This window comes from Vigna radiata, unplaced genomic scaffold (assembly GCF_000741045.1).
Source record: "Vigna radiata var. radiata cultivar VC1973A unplaced genomic scaffold, Vradiata_ver6 scaffold_356, whole genome shotgun sequence".
NCBI classification, from domain to species: Eukaryota; Viridiplantae; Streptophyta; class Magnoliopsida; order Fabales; family Fabaceae; genus Vigna; species Vigna radiata.
In genome coordinates, this window is record NW_014542189.1 from 257,473 (window position 1) to 269,911 (window position 12,439).

The following is a 12,439-nucleotide window of genomic DNA, read 5'->3' on the forward strand; positions in this document are numbered from 1 at the left end:
TAAATAAACAAGAGTTTCAATAAAAGAGAGTTTCAAAAGATTACATTGTTTCCCCCAACAACAAAAGGGTTTAGTTCACCATTGTCATGGTGAACTTAGATGAAATTAATGGAAGAATGGAAAAGCAAACCCTAGATAAGATGAAAAGGAGCCTAAGCATCCAAGAGATCCTCTTCAGAAAGTGAAAATTAGGTCTGGCCGCCCTCTTCTGTCAAAGGAATGAGAATGAAATCGTAACTAGGCTATTTATAGCTGAGGAGCGTCACAGAAAACAGGCCCAGGCCCAACGGACAACCGCCCAGCGGCACACTTATGCCGCCCGATGGTTTGCCCCTAATCACGCCACCACCTGGTAGCAGGGGGCCACCGCCCGGCGGTTTGCCTCTAATCGCAAATCCGCCCAGCGTCCACGCTAGGTGCCTCCTCCTCGCTCTGGACCGCCCAGCGGTGCAATTTTGCCGTCGGGCGGTTCGTAGACTCTTCTTTTCTTCAATTTTATTCTTCTGTCTTGAGTCTAAGACCTTCATCTTCAGTCCCCATCTTCACTTTCATCAAAATAGCTTCAAAACAATGCAAATCAAGCATAATATCGCAAAAAACAGCTTTTTACTCTCGACTGACTCATTATTGGGTTTTACTTTATTCTAAGCTCATTCTAAGTCTTAAAGGGTCTAATTTGGTCTAAAATGTCACATGAAAATAACTGTTTCTCAACTGTTATCAGTATGTCATATGATCAAGGCCATGCTTGGAAAGCCCTTACTTAGCCAAAGTTTTCCCAAAGAATTTTAAATGATATACCCTTTTTGAACCTTGGCCTTAAATAGTATGAAAACCCTTGTTTGAATTGATTTACCTTGAGTTGGGTTGAGAATAATTGTATGTGTTGAAAAGGTTCAAGTTTGGGGTTGTATGGGGAAAGTAAAAGGCAAAAGAAAAAGAAAAACATTGAGTTCAAAAGCTGAAAAAGAAAAATGCATAAGAAAAGAAAAGAATAAAAGAAAAAGCATGAAAAGTGAACTCAATGTAAAAAGGAAAAAGGGAAGAAGTTGGGAATGAATGAGATTGGTTAGAAAGATAGTATTCTTTAACTTTAAATGATAATTTAAACTCTCTTAACTCAGATTTTGTATTCTAGAAAAACCATTTTTTCTTGATAGCCCAGCTACATTACAAGCCTTGGAAAAAAGTCCTTGTGATGACATTTGCATGTGAAGATTTTGATTGTTTTAGATGAATGNCAATATTGNTTTATGTGACNTGNGAANAGTAGAGAGTAGAGTGACCTCCTAAACACTTGAGAGATTGAGTAAAACACTTGCTTGGTGAGAATTGTTAAATCCATGTTTACATCTATGCTTAGTTGATTGATCATTCATGAACAAAACATCTGTTGGAAAAAGATTGATTATGTGAACTGAATTGGATTGAAAGCATTCATGCATCTTTATAGGATTCCGCTGAAATCTGAATTGTATAATAACTTGTTGTGAGAAAAAGGAATTTTGAAAAGTGTTGAATTGTTTGATGAAGGAGTGGAAAGCCAATTTTGTCTTGCTTGCTTGAGGACAAGCAAAGTTCTAAGTTTGAGGTTGTGATAACGGTCAAAAAACCGTTATTTTCATACTTTAATTTGATATCAAAACACACCCTTTATGGCTTAGAATAAGCTTAAAATCAAGTAAAACACTTAGTTGAGTCTTGTGAGAGTCAAAAGTTGGTTTTAGAGATATTATGCTATTTTTTACATTGTTTTGCAGTGTTTTAAGGTGAATTAAAGATGGAAGTAAAGTTAGGTGGACTTAGACCCGTGAAAGAGGAAGAAAAATGATGAAAAGAATGGTCAAGTGAGCCGCTGAGCGCCAGAATGGACTGCTGAGCGCTCAGAGCGATTAGAGGGAAACCGCTCAGCGGCAAAACTAACCGTTGAGCGGTAAAAGTGGCAAGAGGGAAACCATTGAGCGGTGAACTTAGGCGCCTAAGCGGTTGTCTGTTTTTATTAGCTAGATTCTATAATCTTTCTGTTATGTTTTTGGGCTTATATATAACCCCAGTGCGAATTAAAACATATTCTTTTGGCAGAGAAAAACGTCTATAGCTATTCCACACACCTTGGAGGAGGATCCTTGGATGCTTAGGCTCCAATCTACGAAGTTTAGGGTTATTTCTTCCATTCTTTCATTATTTTCATCTAGTTTCACCATGATTATGGTGAACTAAACCCTTTGTTGATGGGGAACAATGTAATCTTTTGAAACTCTCATTTATCCAAATTCTTATTTATTTCATATGCTTGTCATATACTTGTTTATCAATTGTTGGGTTCTCATCTATGCTTAATTCTTTTATTGTTTAACTCATTCAGTAAAAGTGGTTTGTCTTTATTGATGCGAGAACGTACGGTAATGTCATGAACTGGTGAGAAATTCCTTGATTATGCTAATACCGCCTAGGGATAGGGGTAGGACGATCAATTGTATTTTGCTTTTGTTCACATTGCATTATTAGTTACTAGGGGAGGCTAGGGATAGCAAGCCGGTAATTAATAATAGGATCTTTTCACCAAGGGATTGGGTTAAGGGTAGGCTAGAAAGTTTGCATGGCAATTGGATAAATAAGTGAAGTAAATAAGAAAAGTAGATATATGAGAGTGGATAAGATGAAATTGTAAACCCCAACAACACCATTCATCCATAGTTTTTCCTTGCCAATTGAATCATTTGCATTTGCATGTTTAGTTTTTTGTTCTTTGCATTCAACACTTAAATTTAATTCTTTTCTCAAGTCTTAAGCGATTGGGTTACACGAAAGATTAGGCCTTTGAGTACTTTGGGAAGAACGATATTGGGTTTACCAATTATATTACTTGATAACAATCTGGTACACTTGTTAGGGGCTTAACAATTGCTTGATCACATATCTGCACATTGAGGTGTCTTCTGGTTGATCAAGATTCGTATTGGCATCCGTGGTGATTGTTGTTGGTACCTGTTGTGATTACAGGGGATAGACTCGTGGAGTCTGGCTCACTTTGAGGACTGTTCAAAGTGGTTTTGCAGATTGTAGAAGAGGGGACATCTTGCTGCAAGTCTTGCTGTGTTGTTTTGACTATATTTTGGTTAGAGGGTTTTGACTATATTTTGGTTAGAGGGTTAGAGAGGAGATTTATATTTTTGACATGGAGGTCTTCTATAAATTCCTTGCTGTAAAAACCTTGACCATTATATTTTCCACAGTAAAAAATCAACAAAGGTAAAATGGATATTTCTTCTTTCAGGCAAGGCATGGAGGAAACCATGGGTGAAGCGTGGGACAGATTTAGAAGCTTGCTAACAAAGACGCATGTGCATGGTTTTGAAGATACAAATGTAGTTCTCATGTTCCTTGGAGGTCTTAGTACACAGTCAAAGCTTATGCTAGATGCTTCAACTGGAGGAAATATCAATAGAAAGACCATAGAGGAAGCCTATGAATTGAAAGAAAGCATGGCAGTTAATGAGAATGAAACTCATAGTGAAAAGGGCGTGCTAGTTCAATAGATGGGAGTTCTTCAATTACCCTCTCAAGATGCTTTGCCTGCACAAAATAAACTGATAACTCAACAATTGGAGAACCTGACAAGGACTCTTGCTCAATTGCCTAAAGAGTTAAAGAATGTTTCGCAGGTACAACAACTTTGTGATCTTTGTGGTGGTGACCATATTAATGGTCAATGTGCTTTTCCAGAGGAGGCCCAAGAAGAAGCAAATTATATGGGCAATCAATTCCAATACCGCCAGGGTAATTTCAATCAAGGTAATTACAATCAAGGTTGGAAAAATCACCCAAGCATTGGACAAAGTCAGAATAATCAAACTGAAGGCCAATTTAATCGTCCACAACAGCCACCACTATGGCAACAGGTATCTGCGTTGACTGGAAAAGATAGCAGCTTTGATGAGAAGTTTGACAAATTTTTGAAGGTGCGTGAATCTACAGTCAAGGGCTTTGAGGCTACTTTCAGAAGTTTGGAGATGCAAATTGGTTAACTAGCTCAAAAGGTGGAGTTCACGGAGAAAAATCAATTTGGGGCTAATACTGAGGTTAACCCTAAAGAAGATTGTAAGGTTGTTGTGAGTGTGGTTGAGGAAAGAGTGGTAAAAGAAAGTGTTGAGTTAGAAAAAAAAGAGGAAAAAGAAGAAGTATGTGAGGGAGAGATTGAAGAAGAAGAAGAGAAGAGGAGAGTAAAAAAATTACAAAAAGAGGAAAAAATTGAGAAAGATGAGAGAGTTAGTCCTTACCCAAAGGAAAAAGAGAAAGAAGAGAGTAAGTGTGAGCATTTTAGAGAAATCTTCAATCAAATGGAGATTACTATATCGTTGACTGAAGCACTTCAACAAATTCCTGTTTATGCAAGGCGTATAAAGCAATACCTTAGAGAAAAGATAGATTCTGAGGAGAAAGCTACTGAAGAACAGGAAGGTTGCAGTGACACTTTGAAGAAGAAACACCCTCCAAAAATGAAGGATCCAGGAAGTTTTGCAATACCTTGTGCAATTGGGAGTGTGAAGATAGGGAAAGCTTTACTTGATTTAGGGTCAAGTATTAACCTAATGCCCCTATCTATGCTAAAGAGGATTGGTGGTCTTACTTTGAAGCCAACAAAGATTCCATTGTTCATGGTGGATGGATCATCAAAGAAACCCTATGGTGTGGTGGAGGACGTTGTGATTCGCATTGAAAGGCTTGAATTCCTGGTTAATTTTGTGGTGATAGAGATGAAGGAAGATGATCAGATCCCGATCATCAAAGAAACTTACTTTCACTACTTTAAAATCACATACCTTTACTTGGAAACATAAATCAAGACAATAATCAATTACATGCCTTAATACTCATTCAAATATAATTCAAATTGTATCCAAAACTTCATTTAGATCAAACTAAGGCAAAGAAGTAAAGAGTAAACTAAAACATGGACCAGTCGCTCAACGCACCCACTCGTTGAGCAACCTTAGAGATATTCCGCTTAGCAACTCTACTCGTTGTGCGAATAAAGCTCCCAGTGGTACCAGACCCCGAACTCATGCTCAGCGACAAGACTAGCTAAGCGAAACCCACCAGACAGTGGACCAGACCCTCATCTCACTTGCTCGGCTCACTGATTCGCTAATCGAATTAAATTGACAATTTGCCCAAACCTCAACCACTCGCTTAGCATACCCTCTCGTTGTGTGAGTCCTCAAACAGAGGATCAGTCTCCATGACCATTCGTTGAGCGACTCTACTTGCTTAGCGAGTCTGCATAATCTGCAGCACCAAAAACTGCAGAATTATGCACCCTACCCCCAAATTGACCAATTCCAATGACTTTACCCAACTTCTAATCCTCCTAAATTGTGTTGTATTCCTAATTATACTTGACTAAGTGATAACGGTTGAAAAACAGTTATTTTCATATGTCAATTTAGACCAAATTACACCCTTTAAGACTTAGAACGAGCTTAGAATCAAGTAAAACTCAATAAATGATTCAATCGAGAGTCAAAAGCTGTTTTTAGCGATATTATGCTTGTTTTGCATTGTTTTGTAGTGATTTTGATGAAAGTGAAGATTGGGGTTGAAGATGAAGGTCTTAGACTCAAGATAGAGGAAGAAAATATAAGAAAAGAAGAGTCAAGAAACCGCCCGGCGGCAAAATTCACCATTGGGCGGTCCAAGATAAGGAGAAGGCACCTGGCGTGGGCGCTAGGCGGATTTGAGATTAGAGGCAAACCGTCGGCCGGTGGCCCCCTAACGCCGGGCGGTGGCGCGATTATGGGCAAACTGCCGGGCAGCATAAATGTGTCGTCGGACGGTTGTCCGTTGGGCCTGGGCCTATTTTCTATGACGCTCCTCAGCTATAAATAGCCCTGTTGCGATTTCATTCTCATTCTTTTGACAGAAGAGGGCGGCCAGACCTAATTTTCACTCTTTGAAGAGGATCTCTTGGATGCTTGGGCTCCTTTTCATCTTATCTAGGGTTTGCTTTTCCATTCTTCCATTATTTTCATCAAAGTTCACCATGACAATGGTGAACTAAACCCTTTTGTTGTTGGGGGAAACAATGTAATCTTTTGAAACTCTCTTTTATTGAAACTCTTGTTCATTTATATGATTCTTAATATGCTCTGATTATCAATTGTTGGGTTCTCATCTACGCTTAATGCTTTTGTCGTTTAACTCATTCGATAACTGTTGATTATCTTTATTGATATGGGAACGTACAATAATGTCATGAACTGGTGAGAAATTCCTTGATTAAGCAATACCAACCTAGGAATAGGGGGTAGGACGATCAATTGTTTTTGCTTTTGTTCTTAATGCATTGCTAATCGCTAGGGGAGGCTAGGGATAGCAAGCCGATAATTAGTAATAGGCTCTTCTCGGTGAGGGATCGGGTTAAGGGTAGGCCAAGAAAGTTTCCATAACAATTAGATAATCAAGCACATTAAACAAGAGGAGTACATAAGAGAGAGCGGATTAGATGAAATTGTCAACCCCCAACAACTCTATTCATCCATAGTCTTTTTCGTCAATCAAATCAACCACATTGCATGTTTATTTTATGTCTTTGCATTCACAACAATTAATTCTTTCTTTACAAGTCTTACGATTTTGATTCACACGAACGATAAACGCTTTTCGAGTCTCTTGGGAAGAACGATATCGGGTATTTATAAACTTTTCTAACCAGTGAGTCAACACTAAGTATTTATAAACTTTTCTAACCTCCTTCTAAAGTGTTTGCTACCCAATTCACACTTCAAAATTCACTAATCATCAACCTATGGACCCAAATCACATTATCACTTTTGTCACAGTTCTAAGCAACTTAAGGGCTCTGACAAGTCCCAAATGACTTGTCCAAGCCATCCTAACCGACCAATTGGTCATCTAACACCTATTTCACATTTTCACTACTCCACTTCCTCAAAACTAACTTTAAACCTTGGCAAATCTGACTTTCTTCCCAACTAACCAATCCAAACACAATTACTAACATTCTATACAACCCTTAACATATCATGCATCATCCAATTCAGTTTATTTTCACAGTTCATCAAATGCATACTCCAAAACAGTCCAATCACATAATAAATTTCCTCTAAAACCTAAGTTTAGTTTGAACAACAAGATAAACTAGAATTATCACACATACATAGCAAATTACTAAATTAAAGTGAAACTCTAGTTTCCCTTACCTCGACTGAACTTTGCACACCTCACAGAAACCCCGATAAATTCTTGCACCGCAAGGAAACTCTAGAAACCCTACAAATCATCGATTGATGATAGGAAACCAACTGATAAGTTGTCGTTGAAGCTATCAAATTAATACTACTTTTCAAGGAAACTTCAGTATTGCCTAGTAGTATTTAAGAAAGTAGATAGGGCTAAAGTAACCCTAAGTCGTCTCCCAACGAACACGGAATTGCTTTCGAATATCTGAAACTTATGAATGTTATGCAATGCTTAAGAACAAAAGTGAGGATGTTTAAAGGTTGTTGTAAAACAAATAGAAAACTTAAAAACAATTATGAAGAAATAGACTATTCCACTGCTTTTCCAAATAGATTCATCATCGGTTATTCACAGATCATTGTTCAGTTGATTATTGTTTAAGTTTCAAATTAATTAAAGTACACTCTTAATTAATTTGAGGGCGATCATGCAGTTAATCAAAGTAAGTTCTCAATCAAATGCAAGACCTTTTTAGATTATTCACAATGAATTCAACCAAAGTACATTCTCAATCAAATTTATTATGTTTAATCATATCTATTCTTAAATCTCCTAACCAAATTAAAACTTAATCAATCAAAGTAAATTCTCAATTGATTATAGCTGAATTTATTACTACCAACCAAAGTACATTCTCAATNGATANTAAAAACCATTTAATCATATGAAAGTTCCTAAATTNAATCAAAGTAGATTCTCAATTAAACCTAGAAACCCTAAAACTCATATAATTAATATGCATGTAGATTCAAACACATTTTGATGCAAAAATCTTTGTTTCTAATATGATAGAGAGATGAAAGACATAGAGAGAGAACAACTTAAATCAATAATCAAAATAAACAATTGNNTTAATTCACTTAACCTCAGAATCCATAATGAAATTACAGCAGAATCACCCTAGATGCTTAGCTCTCCATGAATGGAGTAGAATACATGATGAAATAAAAGAGAGGAGTGGTGGATGATTGAATGAAGCTCCCTTGGGTCTCTATATACAGGCTTGATTGGGCTTGGACTCTGAATATTCAGTTGACAGAATCTTTTATCTCATATCTTCCAAATAACTAAAAGATTTAGATAATTATAACATTATTTGGAAAATATTTTATGTTGATATTCCCAAATTAAATTAATTCAACAATTGAATTTTATCTTATAGTTTTTCTGACTTTCCAAAATTACACAAATTCCCTGAATTTTCTATATCTGCACTTTAGCCCCTCCAAAATTCTTAAAAATTGCAACAGAACCCCTAACTTGACCAGACCTTGATTGTTTGATTATCTTTGACTAGTGAGATCGCGCCCAATGAGAGCGCGCCACGTGGCAGCGCCTTTTTCCTCCCAAATTAGGCTTTGTAATTGGCAGATTAGGGGAAACTCCCTGCGCCCCTGTTGCGAATTAGGCGTAGCAAGATGCTGCTTCACAAAGAAAGAAGAAGATGCACGAGAGAGTGATGCCTCTAGGTTGCGGCAGTCGCGATTTGGGTCTGCTCTTGCTTCTTCTTGCAGGTCTGATTGTGGTTTGTTGAGTTGTGCAGGTGGTGGCCTGATGAAGGTTGATGCGAGATGGAGAAGAGGTAATGGTCGCGGCAACTTGGGTGTTGATGATGGTGGTTCTGCAACGCAAATCTGCGTTTCTCGTTCGCAAGAATTAAGTGTGTGTTGTAATGAAGGAAATTGTGATTTTCGATTCATGGTGTTGTGCGATGATGATGTGCGATTAAGAAGATGAAGGCGCGAGAATATGGTGGTGTGATTGGGTTTTTGTAGGTGTGTGACTTTGCTGGAGAAGATGAATGAAGATGGTGGCATCAATCGGAGTGAAGACTTCCGTGAATGGAGAAGGTGGCCGGCTGCTGGCGCGATTTAGGGATCGTCAAGGCGCTCTGAATTTTGTTTCGCGATTGTTGGGTTCTCTGTTTGCTGGGTGTTGGTCTGGTTTTGATTGCACGACCTAGAAATCAAAATTGATGGTGGCGGTGATGGTGTGCGACGGTGGCCTAACTGTTGACGTTGGCGGCTAGGATTAGGGTTTCTGGAAAAGGGTTGAGGGAGATGATGACGTTGAAGGGGTGGTGATGTGGCAGCAAGTCACTGGCTGAATTTGTGTACGATGGATTGGCGACACGTGGCAACATGTGAAGGAATATGGCTTAATTAGTGGTAGGAGAGTTACGAATAGGAAACTTAGGGGGTGTAGGAGAAAAGGCTTAGTGTTTGGGCTTGCTTGTTGGCCTATTTCAGAATTAGGAGTGTATATTGTAAAAACAAGGGTTTATTCAGCTCTTTTTATTGAATAAACCAATTCCCTTTTCTAAAATTCTGATTTAGGGCCTTGAATTGTAATTTAGACCAATAAAGCTTATATTTCAGCTGCACAAATAAACATTAGAACATCCAAGAATAATTTATGTGTTAAAACTCACTTTTTACGCCTCTTTAATTTCCAAACCCATCAATTGCACTTGACACATATTCACTTTAAATCAATCATTTAAACACAAATTTCTCATCAAAATTTTGAATTTTAAACCATAAATATGGACATAAATATGCATTCATCACACTCCCACACTTATCCTTTTGCACTCCTGGGAAAAATTGATTAATTCCAAAACTTTGTTCTTAGTCATTTTATTCCATATTTGCATTTGAATCAAAAGAATGAACAGCACTGGATATAGATCAATCATATAGACATCACTTTGTCATGGACATGCAAATGAGATCACTTTATTCTTCACACAAGAGTTAAACTTTTTGAATTCCCAAGAAAATCAAATATGAAAGATAACACTCAAGTCAAATTGTATCTATTTCTCTCCAAATCTTTCAAGTGTTTTTGGCTTGTGTTTACACTCAAAATACCCATGTAAGTAGACACTCTTGGTATTTAGCAAGACTCTAACATTCACACACTTTAGAAAACATACAATTATTGATCATGAGGGCTTTTTAAAGGTTATATTGAGGCCAAGGCAAAGGTAGGAAATTTTTTTGGAATTTTTGGTTTTTGAAATTGATATAGAAAGAGCAATGGCATTTGATTTCAAAAACAACTTTATTTTTTTCTTTCTAGGAAGACTTTTTTCTTTTTTATTTTTCTCTATTCTTTTCAAACTTTTAACTTTTTATCTTCTTTTTTGCCTTCCTTTTTTTTTTGTGGTGAGACACTCCCCCACACACTTATTCATCACTTTACTTATAACACAATCCATTACTTCTTCTTCTTTCCCAAGGTGAGGAACATGTGATTTTTCTTCATTTTTTTTTCATTTGACAATTACTGGAAACAAGAAAAATAGTCTTAAGGCTCAAAGGGGTTTTCAATGGATTAATGTTAAGGTAAGTTTATTTGGCCAAGTAGCTAAAACAAGAAATTCCTCAATCATATCAAATCATGCATATTCACCTCAGTTGCACAACACAGAATCAAGCTAAATATTAAAGTATCATCAAAGCATGGGCAAATCACTCAAGAAAAATAGGTATGGCACATGATGGTTCATCCTCATCATTAGGCTCAAAACACACATGGTTCAAATTTCTTTCACAAAAGATTTAATTAAGAAATTCTCAAGTCAACTCAATCAGCAAATCATAAAAGCAATCCACTCATATCAACATGACTTTCTTCTATATATGATCATCCCAGTTACTGATTCAAACTCTCAAATCCATTGCAAATATTTATTAAAGAAAGAAAAGAAGAAAAAAAACGAAATAGGGAACAAATCAAATTGTTTCCCCACACCCGTACACTTAAATTATGCATATTCCTCAATGTATGCCTTATATATAGAATGCACAGAAAAAGTATGAGGGAACTTACCTCCTTCATGGTGGAAGGAATGCTAGGAGGACTTCATCGGAAAAGTCATCCTGGATGGGAATGTTAACTCTTCCCTTCTCAATCCTACTAAGATGGTCAACTACTAAGTTGTGTGCCCCACTTCTGTCTTGAATAGGAGACAACTTGTCCTTCTTGTCCTTGACCATTGTGATTCCATCTTTCTTGGGAACCACATGTATAGGACCCACCCAAATGCTGTCAAAATTGTGATATATAATACCTGTTTGTAGCAGCTTGGTGTCCTTTTTCTTTACAACCCCCATCAGTTGAGGATTAAGTCTTCCTTGGGGTTGTCTCACTAGTTTAGCATCCTCCTCCAAAAGTATTCTATGCATGCAAAAAGAAGGGCTAATGCCAGTAATATCTGCTAAAGTTCAGCCTATCGCTTCCTTGTGGTCTTTGATAACCTGTAATAGTTGTTTTTCCTGCTCATCATTAAGCAATGCAGATATAATAACAGAGAGTTTCTCATCCCTCTCAAGATAAGCATGTTTCAAATGGGATGGTAAAGTTTTCAACTCCAAAAAGGGTAGATGTACCACATATGGCAATATCTTACTGCCAAAGGTAATTTCAACCACCTCAACATCGCACTCGGACGTCATAGAGGTATCATCTATTGAAACCGCGTCCTCATTATCACCTGTTTTACAATCTCCTTTATCGTCCAAAATTAGGCACGATATTTTTGAAAAAGAAAAGTCCAAAGATGGAAAAATGTATGAGGAACTAAAAGAAACATCGTTTACAGCATCACTTGATAAGTCAATACAAAACAATGAATGATCTTTAGTCGGATGCTTCCTAGATTCCAACACGTTGAAGTGTACTTTCTCGTCTCCTATCTCCATTGTCAGTGATCCTGCATGCACATCTATCTTGGTTCGTGTTGTCATCATGAAGGATCTTCCTAAGATAATAGTTGTTGGACTGATTGCTTCATCATCCTTCATGTCCAAGATATAGAAATCTGCAGGAAAAATTAACTTGTCTACTCGGACAAGCACGTCCTCAAGCACACCTGCAGGGTTAACTGTACTACGGTTGGTGTTGACTCACTGGCAAGTGTACCAGATTGTGCAAGTAATATAATCGGTAAAGCCCGATATCGTTCTTCCCAAGAGACTCGAAAGGCCTTATCGTTCGTGTGAATTAAAATCGTAAGACTTGTAAAGAAAGAATTAATTGTTGTGAATGCAAAGATAGAAAATAAACATGCAATGTGGTTGATTCAATTGACAAAAAAGACTATGGATGAATGGAGTTGTTGGGGGTTGACAATTTCATCTTATTCGCTCCCTCTTATCTACTCCTCTTG

At 37.4% G+C, this 12,439-nt stretch overlaps 1 protein-coding gene across 1 annotated transcript; it reads left to right on the top strand.

Annotated features, from left to right (window-relative positions):
- Positions 1-4,340: 4,340 nt before the first annotated feature.
- LOC106779224 lies at positions 4,341-4,841 on the top strand. Its single transcript, XM_014667294.1, has one exon. It carries the CDS (start codon positions 4,341-4,343, stop codon positions 4,839-4,841), a length of 501 nt encoding a protein of 166 aa, XP_014522780.1.
- The last annotated feature ends 7,598 nt before the right edge of the window (positions 4,842-12,439 follow it).

What these genes read in the sequence shown, in the direction of transcription:
- LOC106779224 (XM_014667294.1), top strand. Translation starts at nt 4,341, where the DNA reads ATGGAGATTACTATATCGTTGACTGAAGCACTTCAACAAATTCCTGTT.